This window comes from Schistocerca cancellata, chromosome 9, assembly GCF_023864275.1.
Source record: "Schistocerca cancellata isolate TAMUIC-IGC-003103 chromosome 9, iqSchCanc2.1, whole genome shotgun sequence".
Lineage (NCBI taxonomy): Eukaryota > Metazoa > Arthropoda > Insecta > Orthoptera > Acrididae > Schistocerca > Schistocerca cancellata.
The window spans coordinates 403,351,736-403,373,114 of NC_064634.1; the positions used below are offsets into that span (position 1 = coordinate 403,351,736).

Sequence of the window (21,379 nt, forward strand, 5' to 3'; positions counted from 1 at the left end):
TGACCACCTCCATTCAGTTGCCGTGCAACTGTAGAGTGTGAAATAGCATCCAACGCAGTTCAGTAAAATGTGACTGCAATTACACCTGCTGTTGAACGTGGGTCACTTCTTGCCTATTGCACAATGTTGCAGTCATCTGCTGCTGTAGCTGACCAAGGTCGACAAATTACTCTAATTCGTGCGGCAGTATATGTGGTCTGGAATGCTTCCCACGCACGTGAAACAATGCTATGAACAATTACAGTGTTACACTTGTCACACTTCATCCTTCTTCCAGTTTCCCAATCATTGTTCCCCGAGTGAAGTCATCCATATGTTGTCTTCATGCCGTATTGAAATGAAGAAAACTGCCACAGTGCATCATAATGGCTCTCTGAGTGATACAAATTGTCTTTTTCCTTTCCTTCAGCTGCCTCCATGTTGTGGAGCCGGGCCCATTTGGCACTACAGTTACTCTTACGTCACACCATGTGGTGTTCAATTTTCTGTGCATGACTGGAAGACCTATGGCAACATGCTCCCACTCTTTCATTAATTTGCACCCAGTAGTTAATATGTTATTTTATCTAGCTCGTCCTTCAGTTTTGCAGAGCAGTGTGCAATCATTTTCAAAAACTGGCGAAGTTGAGACACGTGGCAAAGTTGTCCCAGCTGACAGTGCAGAAAACAAGTTTTTTCATTGGTTCTGTAAAAACTGATTTGGCTGCCCTCGTAATATACTCATAATGAAGCACGGACACAGGTGCAGCTGCTATCAGAGAAGAAGAGTGACCTGGAGCGGCGCATTCGCACACTGCTGGAGGAGCGGGACGCCATCAGGGCAGCCCTGGAGGACGCCACAGACCGTGTCGTGCTGCTCGAGCACCAGGTACGCGACCAGGAGATGCAGGTGAGTTGCAAATCTATACACCACTCTCTTATTTCATATCACCTGACAAAGTGAACTGGTGGCCTGAGACGATGGCAGCACCATCGTTTATACACACAAAAATAGGAAGGGGAGACAGTAACAGCATACACTACAGTCTTCTTACAAGTGGAGTGCTGTCACACGGTATACATCTGTACGCCACTGCACAGCATAATATCAATCAAACACTGGCCAATACTTTTGTTTCACAATACTCGTCACACACTAATATGATGGGCATTCAATAAGTAATGCAACACAATTTTTTGCTAGGCCAGTTTCCAGTTGACAGAACGAGGAATTTGCTATGGGACATCATGGCATATATCTGCTTCAGTCCCCATAGGTTCATGAAGTTATGTTAGGTGGCGGTGCTATATGTAGCCTTCCAAATGGCATCTGTAATGGAGCTGCGTTCCAAGCAGAGAGATGCCATTGAGTTACTTTTGTCAGAAAACCAGAGCATCACATATATTAATAGGCACTTGCAGATTGTTTACTGAGACCTGGCAGTGAACAAAAGCACAGTGACTCATTGGGTGAGGCCCCTGTCATCATCACAACAAGGTCACACAAACCTCTCCGATCTCCCGCATGCTGGCTGGCCACCCACAGCTGCGACTCCTGCAATGTTGGAACATGTGGACAATCTCATTTGAGATGATCGACAGATCATAATCAAACATCTTGCTGCTCAACTGGACATCTCTGTTGGTAGTGTGACACACTCGACCAACAGCTGGGATACTCAATGATGTGTACCCGCTAGTGGAAGACCGTAAAGAGCAACGAAGGACCATCTGTGTGAAGTTGATTGTGTGTTAAGAGAATGATTGTGACAATATCTTGTCGAACATCTTCACAGATGTTGAAACGTGGGTTCATCACTTTAAACTCGAAACAATCTGTGGAGTGGCACCACATCACCTTTCCTCCAAATAAAAAGTTCAAAGCTGCACCCTTAGTCAGTAAAGTCATGGTGACAGTCTTCTGGTACACTGAAGACAATATTCTGTTTCATATCTTCACTAATAGTGCAATGATAAACTCTAAAGTTTACTGGGCTGCCCTCAGGAAATTGAAGAAATTACTTCAGCATGTTCACTACCACAAAAATGCAAATGAACTTCTCCTTGTCCGTGGCAACACAAATAATGCAAGACCTCACACAAGTCTGCACACCCAAGAGGATCTCACAAAACTTCATTGGGCTGTTCTTCCTCATCCATTCTACATCTCAGATCTTGCACCTCTGACTTCATCTGTTTGGCCCAATGAAGGCCGGAAGCAGTACATGGATGATGGGGGAGATTATTGGTGCAGAAACACCATGGCTCTGACATTGATCAGAAGACTGGTAACATGCAGGCACACCGGCCCCCTCAGTAAGGCAATAGGAGGCCATCACACTGAATGAAGATTATGCTGAAAAATAGGGTTTTGTAACCAAAAGAGTGGGGAATAATATGGGGTATTGGAATCGTGAATAAAAGCCTCCTGCTTTCAGAAAATTAATGTGTTGTATCACTTATTGAATGCCTCTTGTAGTTTGACATAATTTACACTGATGAGGCAAAACATTATCACCATCTGCCTAACAGTTTTTTGGTCTTCCTTGAAAACCACATTACAGCAATGATTCTGTGTGGCCTGGATTCGACAAGTCCTTGCTAGATTTGTAGAGTTATGTGGCATCAAATGTTTATGCAAAGGCCACTCAATTCTCATAAATTACAGGCTGCTGGTTTGTAAGCACAGAGTTGACTCCCAGTAGAGTCCCATCGAGCACAGATTTGGAGGGCAAAAAAAAAGTGTGAGTTTACTATCATACTTCTCAAACCACTGTAGCATGATTATAGCCTTGTGATATAGACAGTTATCCCACTGGAAATGCCATTGCCATCAGAGAAGACACCAAGCAGGAAATGGATGCAGGTGGCCTGCAATGATGTTCACATAGCCTTTGATTACTACTGTAGGTCCCGTAACATCCAAGGTAAATGTCCCCCCATAGCATTATGCTGCCCCCATCAGCCTTTGTCTGTGATGGAGCACATCTTCTGAACAGTGATTTGCCCTGTTAATGGCATATCCTGGCACAACCCTCAACATGGTGTAACAAAAAATGTGATTTGTCCAACCAGACACACATTTCCATTGATTTATGGTCTAATATTGATGATCCTATGCCAACTGTTGTAATTAATGATGTCATTATCAAAACTAAACACATAGGATACATCCTCTGTGGAGATCCATGTTCAGCAGTGTGTGCCAAACAGTGTAATGCACCTGCACTGTCATCAGATGAGCCAAAGATTGCTGCCTATCCAGCTTTACAGACTGGGTAAGCCCCCGGCCTCCACAGTATGTGGTGAGATGTGGATCCACAACACTTTATCACCTACCTGCAGTTTCACCACCCTTCATCCACTTTCCATAGTGCTCACAACAGTAGCACGTGAGGAGGCAACCCAAAATGTTGTTTCTGAGATGGTCGTCCCCAGCTGCTGGACCATAACAGTCTTCTCTTTGTCAAAGTTGCTTATGTCAGTAGATTTCCCTTTTTAATGATTCTCTATTCATTTCTACTCCTCTTATATTCAATCCATGCCAACATACCTGCAATGCTGCCAGATGGCATTCAGTTTCATGAACAGCAGCTGTCATAATGCTTTGGCTCATCAATGTATTAACAGTGTAATGTGTATTATTTCACATTTTGAACTATACCCTCTGATTTGCACATTATTACTACAATTAAAGTTCAGTTGTTTGCAACAAAAGGTGTGAAATCATCACAGATTTTGTATCTCTTTGTATGGCTCATAATATCACAAATTCATTCACGTTGTTAATGAGGTATCTGTTGTGTTGTGCACATTACTTAGTCTTCTTTGAGGTTAATATTTGAATACCACTCTAAGCATCAATTCCCTACTGCCATAATTTTTAGATCATAGTGCTAATTTTTCCATGTATATTCTGGCCTGCACAGGAGCCCTTTTTTCCTTTTCAGCATCAATAAATTTAATGATATTAATAACAGCCTGCCAAAACTGCTCATGATGACAGTTTCTGTAATCACTTTTTGTACTTGCACTATGAGGTAACCTTGCACACTCCTTTAAACTGGAATGTGGTTGTACCGAGTCATGTGATCAAGCAAGAATGCACTACAGCCAGGCCTGTCGTTTGCTGTGTCGAGTAGCAGTGCTCTTGTTTTGAAACTCTTTTGTTCCCAAACTTGCCAACCCCTTGGCAGTAGGCCACTCTGGCATCGCCACAACAGTAAACATACTTTTCCAACCTTCGTGTCTAGAAAAATTGGAAATACACCCATATGCACATTTTATCTAAAATCTTCCTACCTCAGATTTCCAGTGCATTTCTTGCTTTCTGAGGTTTAGACAGCCATTTGGTGCTGAACTATTTTGATGCATCCTTGCCATACTTTTCAGTGAAGGCACTCTTGGCATAACTTGCATGTTTAATGTGCTCAGTTAAAATGAATTCTCTCTGCTGTAATGTGTAACATATTTCATCAAAAATTAAATGATACCATATCTTTAGCAGAAAGAAACATTCTTCCATAAGGTAATACATTCTTCAACGCCTTGTAATGTGACCTCACATAATATAGCTTGCATAAAGCAATTGATATTTCTTGCTACTAATCATAATGAAACAAAGAACTAAAACAGTGCATAAATTTACCTGAAACATCATCTTTTCATATTAACTCCATCCACATTTATTTACTTTACACCTGCCAACCACTCTGAAGTTTTCTGCCTCCTCTCACAACTAATTTATCAATGCCTCTTGAATTGTGTCTTCATCTGCATAAGTCTTACAAAAAAAGGAAATTCTCAATTTTGAAAATGTGAGTTACTTGGCATGAGATGTGGACTACACAATAAATGCGCCAAAACATCCCCTCAGGTCTGAGTGACCTGTCATTTATTTTTAATGTTTCATGATCCACTCCTCTCCCAGGAAGGAACTATTAGTTCCAAAATGTAGGATAGGCTGTGTACTTCTATGTGTGTCTATAGGCAATACTGACATTTCTTCTGATAGTAAGTACTGATGTTTAAAATTTTCTTTTTGGGTTGTTCTTGTCCTTTCAAGCATTGATTGTAAAACACAGAGAAATAATTAGTTCGAATATTTGCAAACAACTATTTTTGAAATACAACCACGTGAAGGTTATTCCTGAACAATTACTTTACTTTCAGTTATTCACTGTATAATTTATTCATCATCTATGCAACAGTCTGTGACGTTTGCCTGCTTTATTTCTTCATTGATAGTTCTTGGTGTCAACGTACTAAGTTGTGATACCGGCTGAAAAATGGGGTGTGGAAGTTCAATACTGACTACTGTAAAAGGTGTAGCCAACAGGTGCACAGTTACATTTCACAGTTCTTTACTTTCACTGTTCACAACACCCCAGTGTACACAGTTAATATGGACAGTGCACTATTGTTTAACTTTCGATAAACCTCATTAATAGTTTTCAGACAAACATCAACATACCGCTACCATAGATTACTGTTGAATATCTATGTGCAGTAAAAAGCTAACCACATAGTTCACAAGTCTTGCAGAATATTACAGTATGTATTGAATAGACACTGTCATTTTTTTAACACACAGCCTATTACACTTAGTTCACAGTTAAGTTGATGTATTGTTGTTGTTCTAACCAACACAGGTTTCTCGTCTGAAACTCTACTGGGGACTGACTGTCTCGGGACCAAAAATTTGGCCCTTATATGTCCTCACAATAATAGGCACTGAAACTATACATTTTTTTATGTTTAATTTACAGAAATTACAATTAAAACTTAACTCATTCAATTAATTGAATACATTGAAAAATTCTGTCTTTTTGGCAGTTCCTTCTACTACAAGAGTTAGCCTGAATTATTTGTTTAAATGATGAAATTAACAGATATAGTTATGCAAACAATACTTTGGACAAAACTGGTAATTACTTTGGAATTAATTAAGAGCTGGCTCTGCTAACATGTTTTCTCATAGAGCCAAATAAATACTTAAAGAATGCCAGTGTTTCACCTTGCAAATGTTTACAATTAGTATAGAATTTTTATTTGTTTATAAGTCAACAATAGAAATTAAGTTGTGAAACAATTACTGATTTCACCCTATAATGAAAGATATTAATTAGAAATAATCAGAATAAATTAGATAATCAATTACATAGACAAAACTAAGCACAAAACTTTAAAACTGAGGGCCAACCTTTCTCTTTTATGAAAAGCAGATTATATTTATGTATGTTAATGGTAATTAGTTAAAAGTGAAAAAACTAATTTAAGGAGGCAGATGTCAAAACAAGAGGGGAAGTAAATGTATCCCAGCTTGCTTCGTCACAAGTTGCACAGTGATACGAAAGATATGAACAAACCTTATTCGTGTTACAGCTAAGGAATGCACAACGGGAACTTGATCACCTCAGAACAGCAAATGGCTCCCTTGGTGAGAGACTGGAAGCACTCGCATCCACAGCAGCAGCGTCCTCAAATAACAGCTCCGGAGTTGCCGGCCATCGCTCCTTACTTGCCGAAATGGAGTGTGAAAATGAAGCCAATGGAGAAGCATCACCACTCCTTGGAACACTTACACCAGATGCGGTAGGTACATTTCAAAACAGAGTATTTATTGATGTAGTTCAGTGGTGATTTCAGTTAATTGTATATTCATCGCCACAGCATATCATATAGGTACAATGTATTCATATTGCAAACATCTGACACAATAGAGAAAATTTTCTTGGAGTTAAAATACCCTTTTTATTAGATACAGAAGTCACAAATTGCATGTGAATTTTGAAATTCTGTTTTGTGTTCAAAGCTCTTTCCTTATCTATGTTTGCTGCCTAATGTGTTATTGGGAAATATGTTTATGCCTTGAGCAAACACAATTCCTTCTTGTTTTACTATCCATACATACTTTGGAGAAGTTTCTCCATCTTCAGTGGGTTTCATTTAGCATCTGTTGAACACCATACAAAGAATTTATACATTGCGATATTTAGCAGTTTGTGAGATTATATTATTTACATTACTATAACCATTGACAGAAATATTAACATGAAGAATAAATGTATACTTTATTATTACATATTGGTGTTTGTAAGTCTACTTGGTATTTGCAGCACTGCTATAATTATTGCTTTCAGTATTTCATCTCTAATTAATAAGCATTTATCAACTTTTTAAACATAGTTTCTCAGTTGTATTATGCATACTATGATATTATCGATTTTTCAGTTTCATTTTCTCCCCCTTTTTATATTGCACTACTATTATGTTGCATTGTAAACAAAGATTCACTGTTTTACTCTTGAACTAGTGTTTTTTAGTTTACGGTACTATTTTTTGAAAAAAATGTGTTGTGATGTATGCTGATAGTGATTAGGTTTTGTGAAATCATAGTCTGCTCCCCCACTCCAATCAACATTTCATGAAGCCTAATCATAATCAGTACACATTTCAACACATTTTTTTTAAAAACACTACTTTAACATATAAACCTCTAGTCAAAAATAGTAAGTGACAATAGTGCAATAGAAAAAGGGGAAAAAACAAATCTGAAAAATAGATAATATCATACTAGGACTAAAACATTTTTTGCAAAATTACATTAAAAAATGATAAACACTTACTAACTGCAGATGACATATTGCAAAGCAGTAATTACAGCTGTGATGCAAATACCAAACAAACTTGTGATACAGTAATAAGGTATATATTCATTCTTCATGTTAATATTTCTGTCAATACTTCACAGTAATGTAAATACTATGCTCACAAAAACTGCTAAATCACAATGCATAAACTCTTTGTATATTGTTCAACAGATAGTAAATAAAATTCACTGAAGAGGGAGTAAAACAAAAAAAAATATTTGCTCAAGGCTGAACCACAGTTCCTTATGACATATTTGAACTTCTGGTAGTCAAAATCAGTACACAAACTTTGTAAGGTGCCCTGTACAAAATTTTGTGCTATCGGGAAAGTATGTGTTTCTTCAGATGCTATGTTACAATTTAAGTTTTGTTCATCTGTAGAAGGCCATTAAGAAATTATGTTAAGTTTTAATGAGTCATCAGACTAAAGTACACAGAATTGCAAGAAGATAAATGTGGATTGAGGATTTGGGGAGGCAAAAGCAATAAAAATGATCAAAACATATGTAGTATAGTTGATTCAGTTCAGGGAACTTAACAGCATTGTGAAAAATTATAAGCAGATAGTAAGTAAAACAAATGTATTCAAACTCTTGCCTAATGTGAGTGTGCTGGTCAGTGTACATTGTTGTATGATATATTAGCAATAATAGCAGGGTTCTTAATGGTATGTATTTTATGTTTCAGGTGAAAATTAAAGAAGAAGCTTTCTCAGTTTATATGCAACTGAGGAGACTATGTGCAGAATGGGACAGGAAAAGAAATGACTCAATAACTTCAGATCCTGAATCATTGCCCATGGACAGTATACCAGTTGACATCTTAAAGGTGAGAACAATTTTACTCATAGCACAGGTCTATTTGTAACTCTGTTTTCTGCCCTAAACATTCTTTTTTTCTATAAAGTGAGACTTAGCCAATGTATTGAAACACACAACTACACAGCAGACATGATACTACTTGTGTTCATGACAAAATGCCAAGTATCACACAGGCATATACAAAATTAGTAACAATGGCTAGGCTTTTGAAGCGTCGTTCCAGTGTGTGTCATAAGCTAAAGTTTGTAAACCTAGTTTTTATGACCCTGAAACATTTATTATATCAAAAGGAGAACTCTTAAGAAAGCTATAAAGTTACAATACAGGTCTGTTGGACAATGCCGGCCGGTGTGGCCGAGCGGTTCTAGGCGCTTCAGTCCGGAACAGCGCAACCGCTACGGTTGCAGGTTCGAATCCTGCCTTGGGCATGGATGTGTGTGTGTCCTTAGGTTAGTTGGGTTTAAGTAGTTCTAAGTTCTAGGGGACTGATGACCTCAGATGTTAAGTCCCATAGTGCTCAGAGCCATTTGAACCATTTTTTTGTTGGACAATATAAACCTTCAGGACAAATGCCAATAATATCAATAATCACAAATAAAAGTACATACACACTACAGGTTTTCTAAACTAGTAGTTTCTTTCTCAGGGAGGAGAGAAGGATAGCATTACAAAGTTTTAAAGAGAAGGGCTCGTCACTCAGACCTCAAGGTGAGAGGAATCAAACTTTTGCTTCCCTTGTTCTAATTACAGGGTAGGTCCCTGCCATCCTGCCCTTCCTTCCCCAGTGTATTCCTACCAAGCAAGGTGGTGCAGTGATTAGCTCAGTGGATGTGCGTTCAGAAGGACAGTGGTTCAAATCAGAGTCTGGCCATCCAAATTTGTTTCCCATGATTTTCCTAAATCATTCTTGGCAAATGCCAGGATGGTTCCTTTGAAAGGGAATGGCTGATTTCCTTTTCAGTCTTGAAACATTCTGAGCTTATGTCAATATCTACTGGCCTCAATGTCAACAAGACATTAAACCCTAATCTTCCTTCCTTCCTCAGTCTATCCCTCTCTCTTCCCCAAGGAAGGAACTATTGTTCAGAAAGCTAGGATTGGGAATACTCATTTATATGTATATGTCAGTAGTACTGATATTCCTCGTGAACTTAATCACTGTCCAGCAATTCTGTCTCAAGATTTTCACTATAATTGCAAGACAAATTATATGTAAACTCACCAAGCAAATGCATGCTTTTGTTCTCCTTATCTTCATTGTTTAATGATGCCTAGGAATTGATGGTATCTCATCTTTAAGCAAATATAATTTATATGTTTTGTAAGTAGTGTCACTCAAGTTTGCTAAATATAATGAGAAAATGAGGTGTTATAACAGTTGGGCAGTTTCAAAGGTACCCAGTTCTTGAAAGGGTAATCTTTGCCATGATAATGTTGGAAAATGTGGTGTTACAAGGATGGATGGAGTATATCTTGCAGTTCAGGAATTTAGAACAATAAGAGTGAACCTGTAATGAAAGTGCATTGGAAGTGCGAGAAACGGCATGCAACTTCACATTGTAGTTGGCAACAAAAAACTGTTCAGACAGAATATTACAAGAGATACATCTCATTTCCAAATTTTACTTCTGATCGAAATCTTGGTGCAAAAGCTGCTTGATGAATTTTGAGCTCTTTCGTATGAGGAAAACACCTTTTACATTGTGGTAAACATACAATAAATTATGTTGTAGCCATAACAGCATAAAACAGCTGTCCCACCCCTCCCTGTAACATGTGACAGATACTTAGGCTCTTATTGCAATGCACCCAGCAGATGAAACTCAGCATAAGCTCTACAACTGCTCTAAGTATATTGATTCACTCCACAAGTGTGCAGAGCACATATGTACTTCAAACTTAACAACAGTTGCTAAGATGTTAAACAATAGTCACCTGTTCATAGCTATTGATTTTTCTTGATTGTTTACTCACTCGTTTATATTTGACTCAGCAAAACCTTCACATTTGTCTTCTGTTTAATTAATGGAAACACAATGGAACACAATGTTCCTACTGTTAATATTTAGTTATCCAGCTAAAGGAAAACTACTGTATGAAAAGAATATTATTAGGTGCAGTCCCTCCCCCATGAACCATGGACCTTGCCATTGGTGGGGAGGCTTGTGTGCCTCAGCGATACAGATAGCCATACCAGAGGTGCAACCACAACAGAGGCGTATCTGTTGAGAGGTGAGACAGACATATGGTTTCTCAAGAGGGGCAGCAGCCTTTTTAGTAGTTGCAGGGACAACAGTCTGCATGATTGACTGATCTGGCCTTGTAACATCAGCCAAAATGTCCTTGTTGAGCTGATGCTGTGAATGGTTGAAAGCAAGGGGAAACTACAGCCATAATTTTTCCCAAGCACATGCAGATTTACTATATGGTTAAATTAGGGTGATGTCCTCATGCGTAAAATATTCCAGAGGTAAAATAGTCCCCCTTTTGGATCTCCAGGTGGTGACTACCCAGGAGGGCATTGTTATCAGGAGAAACAAAACTGGCATCCTACGGATCGTGACGTGGAATGTCAGATCCCTTAATTGGGCAGGTAGGTTAGAAAATTTAAAAAGGGAAATGGATAGGTGAAAGTTGGATATAGTGGAAATTAATGAAGTCCAGTGGCAGGAGGAACAGGACTTCTAGTCTGGTGAATATAGCATTATAAATACAGAATCAAAGAGGGTAATGCAGGAGTAGGTTTAATAATGAACAAAAAATATAGGAACGCGAATAAGCAACTATGAACAGCATAGTGAACGCATTAATGTAGCCCACATCTGCCACAGTAGTACATGTTTATATGCCAACTAACTCTGCAGATGAGGAGGAGATTGAGGAAATTTATGATGAGATAAAAGAACTTATTCAGATAGTTAAGGAAGATAAAAATTTAATAGTCACAGGGGACTGGAATTCGAAAGTAGGAAAAGGAAGAGAAGAAAAAGTAGTAGGTGAGTATAGACTGGAGGAAAGGAATGAAAGAGGAAGCCAACTGGTAGAATTTTGCACAGAGCATAATTTAATCACATCTAACACATGGTTTAAGAATCATGAAAGAAGGTTGTATACAGGGAAGACACCTGGAGACACTGCAAGGTTTTAGATTGATTATGTGGTGGTAAGACAGAGATTTCAGAACCAAGTTTTAAATTGTAAGACATTTTCAGGGGGCAGATATGGACTCTGACCACAATTTACTGGTCATGATCTGCAGATTAAAACTGAAGAAACTGCAAAAAGGCAGGATTTTATGGAGATATGAGCTGGATAAACTGAAAGAACCAGAGGTCATAGAGAGTTTCAGAGGGAACATTAGGGAATGATTGACAAGAACAGGGGAAAGGAATATGGTACAAGAAGAATGGGTAGCTTTGAGAGATGAAATAGTGAAGGCAGCAGAGGATAAGTAGGTGAAAAGACAAGGGCTAGTAGAAATCCTTGGGTAATGCAAAAATATTGAATTTAATCGATGAAAGGACAAAATATAAAAATTCAATAAATGAAGTAGACAAAACAGAATACAAATGTCTAAAAAATGAGATTTACAGAACGTGCAAAATGTCTAAGAAAGAATTACTAGAGGACAAATGTAAGCATTAGAAGCATATATCACTAGGGGTGAGATAGATACTACCTACAGGAAAATTAAAGAGACATTTGGAGGAAAGAGAACCACCAGTATGAGTATAAAGAGCTCAGATGGAAAACCACTCCTAAGCAAAGAAGGGAAAGCTGAAAGGTGGAAAGAGTATATAGAGGGTCTATACAAGGGAGATGTGCTTGAGGGCAGTTTTATGGAAATGGAAGAGGACATAGATGAGGATGAAAAGGGAAATATGATATTGCATGAAGAATTTGACAAAACACTGAAAGACTTAAGTCAAAAAAAGGTCCCAGGAGTAGACAACCTTCCTTTAGAGCTACTGGCAGCCTTGGGAGAACCAGCTATAACAAAACTCTTCCATCTAGTGAGCAAGATGTACTAGACAGCCGAAATACCCTCACACTTCAAGAAGAAATAATAATTCCAATCCCAAAGAAAGCAGGTGCTGACAGATGTGACAATTGCCAAACTATCATTTTAATAAGTTACTGTTCCTCCAAAATACTAACATAAATCCTTTAGAGAAAAATGGAAAAACTGGTAGAAGCTGACCTCGGGGAAGATCAGTTTGGATTCTGGAGAAAAGTAGCAACATGTGAGGCAATACTGATGCTACACCTTCTCATAGAAGATAGGCTAAGGAAAGGCAAACCTACATTTATAGAATTTTTGACTTAGAGAAAGCTTTAGACAGTGTTGACTAGAATGCTATCTTTCAAATTCTAAATGTGGCAGGGGTAAAATATTTACAATTTGTACAGAAACCAGATGGCAGTTATAAGAGTTGATGGACATGAAAGGGAGTGAGACAGGGTGGTAGCCTATCTCAGATGTTATTCAATCTGTATATTGAGCAAGCAGTACAGGAAAGAAAAGAAAAATTTGGAATAGGAAATAAAGTACAGGGATAAGAAGTAAAAACCTTGAGGTTTGCTAATGACATTGTAATTCTGTCACAGACGGAAAAGGACTTTGAAGAGCAGTTGAACAGAATGGACAGTGCCTTGAAAACAGGATATAAGATGAACATCAACAAAAGCAAAACAATGATAATGGAATGTAGTTCAATTAAATCAGGTTATGCTGAGAGAATTAGATTAGGAAACGAGATATTTATAGTAGTAGATGAGTTTTGCTATTTGGGAAGCAAATTAACTGACATAGGTCCAAGTAGGAAGGATATAAAATGCAGACCCACAATGGCAAGAAAAGTGTTTCTGATGAAGAGAAATTTGTTAACATCAAGTATAGCTTTAAGTGTCAAGAAGACCTTCCTGAAAGTGTTTGAAAGAGTCTAGCCATGTATGGAATTGAAACATAGACAATAAAGAGTTTAGACAAGAAGAGAATAGAAGCCTTTGAAATGTGGTGCTGCAGATGAATGCTCGAGATTAGATGGGTATCATGTAACTAGTGAGGAGGTACTGAATAGAATTGGAGAGAAGAGAAATTTGTGGCACAACCTGACTAGAAGGGATTGGATAGTAAGACATGTACTGAGGCATCGAGGGATCACAAATTAAGTACTGGAGGGAAGCATGGTGGGAGGGGGGGTAAAAACTGTAGAGAGAGGCCAAGAGATGAATACAGTATGAACATTCAGGAAGATGTAAGTTGCAATAGTTACTTGGAGATGAAGAAGCTTGCACAGGATAGAGAAGTGTGGCGAGTTGAAGCAAACCCATCTTTGGATTGAAGATGACGATGACAACAACAACAACAACAAGATGCAGTCAAAAACAAATAAGCCAGAAGCTGTAAAATGAAAATCACTGAAAAGATTGTAATGCCATTGGCAGTGGAAAAAAGTATGGTCTCTATAAGAGCACTCTCCATTAGAGGGACTTAGGTGTGTACCCATGTGATGACAGAGTGACCATATGCATGTGTCTGCATCCACTGCACTCATTCATGCTGAAAACAATGAAATGGAAGCTTCAGAAGAAGAGCAAAGGGGTGCAGTGCATTCCCTGAAAAAGTAGTGCAGGGAATGACAATTCATTGAAGAATTTCATAAATGTATGGAAATCGTTTCACTTCTGTTGCAAGGATCAAGGCATGGCACAAATGAATCTGTGAAGGATGGATGTCTTTGGCTGATGTTGTGCAGTCGAATGCCACACTGCAATACAAATGCCATTGCCCAGAAACTGGAGGCCATCATTATTCAATACCAGTGAGTTGTAGCCATTGCCACAGAGTGAAGACTGAGCATCAGAAATGTTCAAGCCATCATTAATGACAGATTGAAATTTCGAAAGTTTGGACTCAATGGCTGCCTTTGAGTCTTCAACCAGCACAGTAAGCATATTGAATGAAACTCTCTCTTCAACAGCTGCAGCAATATGCCAAGGAAGGGAATGAGTTCCTGTCATGAGGCATACGTGGAGACAAGACCTGGTTTCATCATTTCGAACTAGAGTCCAAGTGATAAGTCTCCAGTGGAAGATGTAGGATCCCCACCACACAAAATGTGATACAACCCCAGCTCTTTTTTTGAAGCCTTCATTTCACTGTTTCTAGCATGACTGAGTGCAGTGGACAGTAAACACTTGTGCATAGTTGCTCAGTCATCTTGTGGCTGTGCACCCATGTCCCACAAGAGACTGCACTCTTACAGGAACCATACCTTTCTTTGCAGACAATATCATTACAATCCTTTTATTGGTTTTCATTTTATGGCCTCTGGCTCATATCTTTTTGAATGTACCTCATACAAATGGTTGACATCCAAGCTTCAGAATAAGTAGATACATAAACCAATAAAAGAAGAATGTACACTCAGGAACAATACATTTATTTTTACTTCTATATTGGTGAAAAATGTAAGATCCAATCCATTCTGGAAATGTGGAACAGTTCTCTGAACAGTATTTGAAAAGCTTGTTACAGTATTTTATTTATATGGTACCATAAAGACTTTATATGCACATATTAACTTCCCACCATTGTCCTTTACTATACTAACCCAGTAACCATCCTGATTATACTTCATTTCCAGGCATACATTCACAATTTCCCCATTAAATCCTTCCATTAATTGTGAAGTTTGAATGTGGAAGTAGAATATAAAGAGAAAAATGAAGGTACTTCACATATCTTCCATTAACTTTTTATTCCTCCTTCATTTTCCCAATTTAACAATTTCAAAACTTCCTCTTGGTCTGCTGAGAATCAGTTAGCTGCTATAGAATCATTATGCCTGACTCCTCTTTAAATTCTGAATTTCCTGCTATCTGGATGAAGCCTAATGGACACTTTTAGCATTAATGAGTTAAAGGTCACCCTAAAAGTAAAGAATATTTGTTTTGTCCAGATATTTTTATTCAAGATAATGAAAGAAAACATATTTTGGTATCTTAGCTATTTTTCTACATAGATGCATCAAAAATTTAAACATTTTCCAATACTTTCTGCATACTCAATTACCAACAAGTTTTTTAATTGATCACTAATGTCCTCTTCAGTTCATTGGCATATCTGTAGTACTTTCCATCCAAAAAATATTTCGTTTTAAGGAAAAGATGCTTATCACAGGGGACCAAATTGGGGATATAAGAAAGGTGTTGAAAAATTTCTTATTTAAACTGCCAAAGCAAATCCTTCACCAATGCAGCAGAATACAGGCAAATGTTATTATCAAGAAGTACAATACCTCTGGACAACAATCCATGCAGTTTGTTTTGAATGGAGCAGCATTTATGGTCTCCGCTTTGGGCTAAAGTCAATCAGGACACCCATTTGATACTGTTTGGATTTTCTTGGTTTTTGGAATAATGAATTATGCCATTCCATTGACTGTAACTTTGTTTCTAGATTTTGTGTGAAAGCCAGGTCTCATCAATCTCAGTGGTTCAAAAACTCTTTGCTATCATCTTCGTACCAAGTCAGAAAAGTCGACGCAGCTCATACTTGTTGTTTTTTGTGTTCATCTGTCAGAAATTGAGAAGCCTACCTTGCATACACTTCTCTATAGCTCAAATCACCACTAACAATTTGATAAACAATTGATCATGAAATTTCATGAAAACACAAGTCTTGTCAGGCACAGCTGGAAGTCAGCCTATTACTCATCATCTGCTGTTAAATGTGATGCATCATTTTAGAACTGAAGCTTCACTCATCATATTTCCATTAAATTCAATTATTGGTATGTAAATTTTGATAGGGTGGACTTTTTCATTCAGAAACCATATTGGAATATCATTAATTTTGTCACACATTTCAAAATCAAACAAATAAACAGTCAATGACCATTCCTGCTTGTTAACATCATATTGGCACTAATGATTAGGAAGGTCTATGACTTGGTGGTCAGGATGGAAGTGGAATTGCATGGCTCATAAGCTCAAAATGGTCTTCACCTTTTGACTGATCCTTGTATACTATCGAGTAAACCAGCCTGAAGCAATATGTTGTGTCCAGAGCTGTTATTACAGTTTTTGCTGAAACTGACTTTAAAGCTTTCTTAGATTTTTTTAGTTCATACACTGAGGGGAAATGCATGCTCATTATGTTGTTCTGTAATTTCTTCATAACTTGATCCACTGGGCAGTGGATAATTGTAAAGCCAACTTGTTTCTTTGATTGGTTGAAAATTGATAGTTTTTCTGCTCAGTTGGTAAAGATATTATTGATGTACATCACAGAAAAGAAGGTAGTAAGTCTATAGTTCTTTTTTACTTGTTAGTCTCCTTTCTTGGGAAGCATAACAATTACAGCAATGTTCTCACCTACATATACATAGCGATGATGCAATTCACACTTCAGTGCTTTGCAGAGGGTTCACAGAACCACTTTCAGACTATTTCTCAACCATTTCAATCTTCAATGGTACGTGGGAAAAACAAACATCTAAATCTTTCAGTGTAAAATTTGATTTACCTTATGTTATTGCAATGGTCATTTCTCCTTATGTAGGTGGGAGTCAACACAATATTCTCGCATTCAGAGGACAAAGTTAAAGATTGAAATTTTGTGAAAAGACCTTGGCACCTGAAAAATGTTTTGTTTTGATGACTGCCATCCCAACTCTCATATCTTACCTGTGATGCTCTCTCTCCTATTTCACAATAATACAAAGTGAGCTTTCCTCCTTGGAACCTCTTTGATGTCCACTGTCTATCCTATATGGTAACAATTTAAACTGTGCAGAAATAATTTTGAAGAATTGTGCTCCTCAACAAACATTCTGTAAATAGCATAAATTTTTCACTTTGCAATGTACTGTGCACAGTGTTGAAACTTAAGTAGAATAAAACTGTGCACTGGACTGGTACTGGAACATGGAACCTTGTCTTTTGTGAATGTTACTCTTACCAGCATCTGTGAAGATGGAAGGTAGGAGAGAATTATTGATGAGAGTGAAGCTTTGAGGCTGCCTGGATAGCTGTCACTAAGAGAACTGCCTGTGATAGGCAAGATTGTACGTTCATGTCCCAATCCAATGTTTTAATTTGCCAGAAAATTTCAATTTTGTGAGTGATTTTTTTTTTTTTGTGTCTCTTCTAGCTCTAATAATTTCAATTGAAATACCATCATCATTTACAGTTTAGCTTGCAGGCTATCATGCCTGCAGCTTCCAAGAAGTAATCTCCAATCTTCAAATTTGCACACGGTTTGCAATTTTTATATTTTATGCGTGTATTTAACTTTCAAATGATCCTACTGCTAATACTAAAGAACTAATTCAGAAGTTTCATTTTTGTGACACAGTTTTGTTTCCACTACTACTTTTGGTGAACTAAAAATTGTCATATTTCAGCCCGGAATGTTATCTGGTGCGATGTCAGAGCTGATGACATTACTTTGCGAGCCAGGGGGACGACGAGAGTCCAGCTGCAGTAGTGGTACTGGCAGTGTACTGGAGATGGAAGTCGAGCTTCACCGAACCCGTGAATCCCTCGAAAAGACAGAGCGCCAGCTGCAGGAGCGTACCGAAGAGCTGCGAAAACGAACCGATGAGGTGCTGCAACTCAAGAGTAAAGTATGTATGGCAGTTACACTAGTTAAAAATTAAAGTATGTGTATGTTGTCAAAAATGATTTTCAGTTACTGGTACTAAAATAATTCAGATCATTCTAAGACAATGATAACCAACTTGACATCCAAAATGTTCTATAATGAATCCACTACACACTAATTAAATATCTTTATTTTTAAAAACTGTGACTGACTGCGCCTGATGTGAGCAGAAGTCTGCTAGAGAGAGTGATAGGGGTAAGGAGAAGGCATCAGGTGGTGATGGGTTGGCGTAGCAGTGAGGTAGGGATGAGGGAAGATCCTGTACTGCTTGTGGAGCTGTGCAGGGACATGGTGGGGATGGGATGGGCCACTAGATACAGTGTCAGGAAGTTGTGCGGGAGAGAGGTAGGGAGGGGGAGCAGTAGTTGGAGGAAGAAGGGAGAGTGGAGGGGAGAGGAATAGAGAAGGGGGAAAGACTAGTATGTAGGTGCATTGGTGATATGGAAGGCATGTGTAGTTTTGGTGTGGGGGAAGGTTGGTGGAGGACAGGGAGTAAGAAAGGTTGATGCCACAGTGGTTACTGGAACAAAGAATGTGTTGTAGAGACAGTTCCCATCTGTATTATACCTACCAACATTAGCTTTTTTGAGCTGTGTAAGTGGGAACTCTCTCTACAACATATACTTCATTTCCGTAACCCTCTTGGCCTCAACCTTCACTAGCCCCTGTCCCATATCCCATACCCTGCTCCCATTCCACACATGCCTTCTATCAGACCAATGCATCTACAGTCTTTTCCTCCTCTCCTCACTCTACACTCTATCCCCCCCCCCCCCCCCCCCACACACACACACACACACCCCTTCCTAACTCTGCACCTAGAATCCCGTTCTGTCCCCACCATTTCCCCACATGCTTCCATAAGCAGCACAGCTTCTTCCTCCATCCCTACCCTGCTATCCTTCCCATCCAAGCCTCCTCCTCACCCCCACATTCACTCCAACAGATTGCTGCTCACATCAGACACAGTTGCAGTCAGGCGCCAGGACCTGGAGACAGTGACTGCATGTGTGTGAGAGAGAGAGAGTTTTGCTTGTGTGAATGTGTGTGGTTTCTCTATTTCAAAGGACTTTTTCATTCAAAAGCTCAAATGTTTACCAGTCTTTTTCATTGCCCCTGTCTGCATTCAATGACTTCTCTATGTGATGAGTAGCAATCTATACTTTTCACATTGTTATTTCCCCTCCCCACTTTGTTCCAGTACCTCTTCATTAGCTACCCGCTTACCAATCTAATCTTCAGCATTTCCTGTAGTACTGCATTTCAAAAGCTATTCTCTTCTTATTTGTAAAGCATTATGTCCCACATTTACTTTCCGTACATGGCTGCACTTAATCTTTTCTTGCTGTGACCAAACTGCATTTTATATCTTCTCTACTTCTGCTGCCATTTTTTATTTCTCTGCCCAAACAGAAAAGCTCATTACTACTTTTAGTGTTTCATTTCCTAACTCTGTTCCCTCAGCATTGCCTGATTGAATTCAGGTTCACTCCACTATCCTTGTTTCTCTTGTACTGTTGTTAATTTTTTCAAGATACTAGCAGTTCTATTAAACTTCTATCTCTGACATATCTACAGTAAATTGTAATATTTGTTTTTCTTTCTTGTCTCTGAACCAAAGTTCATTTTACAAATTCATCTTAGTTTTCTGTACAAATGGAACTACCATCTGGCTTCTGTACAAGGTTTGGTCCCTGAGAAACTCACAATTCTAAAGGGTGTGTTGTACTCCAACCAGCATTGTTTAATTTGATTTGATTTATTTCATCTCATAACATACTATATTCAGATCATATGATCTGTTGTACTGGAGACATGTCAGTGTGTAATTTTAAGTATTTAGTTTACAGACTTAAAAATAGCAACAAGTATAATAATAAAAAGAATTTCTAGCAGTACAATACTTTTACATTTTTGTACTTTTTTTTTTTTTTTTTTTTTTACAGAGATGTTAGTTCCCCTGTTTAAATTATCACCTCATCATTCATAAACTCCTCCACTGAATAACAATATTTTTCCACCAAGAGTTCATGTAATTTTTTCTTTAGATGACCAATTTTCATGCTCAGAATATCACAGTCCTTTAACTTATTGTATATTTTCATGCTAATGTATTGAGGAGTCATAGAATATAGCTTTAATCAGTCTGGAGGGAGCATAAAATTTTGTTTTTGCCTAGTTATGTAAGTGTGCTTGAAGTGAAATTCTTTGAAAAGTTCAGGTTTACTGTACAGAAAAATTAGAATTTCAAAAATGTATAGTGACAGGACAGACAATATATTTAGTTTTTTAAACAATGGGAGACATAAGGTTCTCAGATATGTGGCACACATCTTCCTAATGATTCTTTTTTGAAGATTTAATATCATTACCATATAACTTGAATTACCCCCAAAAATGACAGATACAGAGTAACTATGGTACACAGTTTTTTGGCTGTCCATGTCTATTACGTCATGTAATATTCCCATTGCAAAAGAAAGGCTATTTAGTTTGTTAACTAAATATTCTGAGTGTGCCTGCCAGCTTAAGTTTTTGTCCAAGTTTAGTCCTAAGAATTTCACTGTGCTTGCTGGTTCTATCTTCTCATTTTTATGTAGGACATAGATCTCATTTGGTTTAGATCGTTTTGTTTTGAACTGTGTGAGTTGTGTTTTTGTAATGTTCAGTTTCAGACCATTTAATTGAAACCAGGCTTCCAGAGAATCGATAGTGTTTACAACACAGTCAGTGATTTCTGTAGAGCTGTTTTTTTCAGTCAGCACTGAAGTGTGCTTTCTCTAAATGTACAGAAGCTATAAATCTATATTTGTCTTTCTTCAAACTATCTTCTGAGATAAGTGTTCTCTCATATATTACTACATTTCAACAAAACTAAAACTGATTCTCTTTAAACTCAGCTTCTACCTGTTCAATCTAGCCTTCTGGAACCATTGCTTATTAAAATTATAGTTCAGAAATATATCTTTGTGCTTTGGCATTAATACTATTTCATTCTTTTTGAAGCCTTGAGGGTATTTCATTTCTCTCATATATCCTTCAGACCAGGGTGGAACAATTTTGGCATGATCGGTTCTCTCAAGAATCTTAATATAATTGAGGAAAAGTTGCCTACTGAAAGTGCTGTGTCAAATTATTCTCAGAGTATCGTATCTCATACTCACCTTTACCCACTTCCTCTTTCCTTCACATAATACTGTCTTAGGGTTGCTTCCACTTCTATACACACTATTGACCATTAAAACTGCTACATC

At 38.0% G+C, this 21,379-nt stretch overlaps 1 protein-coding gene across 1 annotated transcript in view; it reads left to right on the forward strand.

The window, feature by feature from the left end:
• LOC126100954 (bicaudal D-related protein homolog) overlaps window positions 1-21,379 on the forward strand; it is a 580,126-nt gene that overhangs the window by 548,636 nt on the left and 10,111 nt on the right. Inside the window, exons 4-7 of the mRNA XM_049911615.1 lie at window positions 743-889; window positions 6,364-6,573; window positions 8,319-8,459; window positions 17,866-18,087. Coding sequence (XP_049767572.1) covers window positions 743-889; window positions 6,364-6,573; window positions 8,319-8,459; window positions 17,866-18,087 — 720 coding nt within the window. The remainder of the gene's footprint in view (window positions 1-742; window positions 890-6,363; window positions 6,574-8,318; window positions 8,460-17,865; window positions 18,088-21,379) is intronic.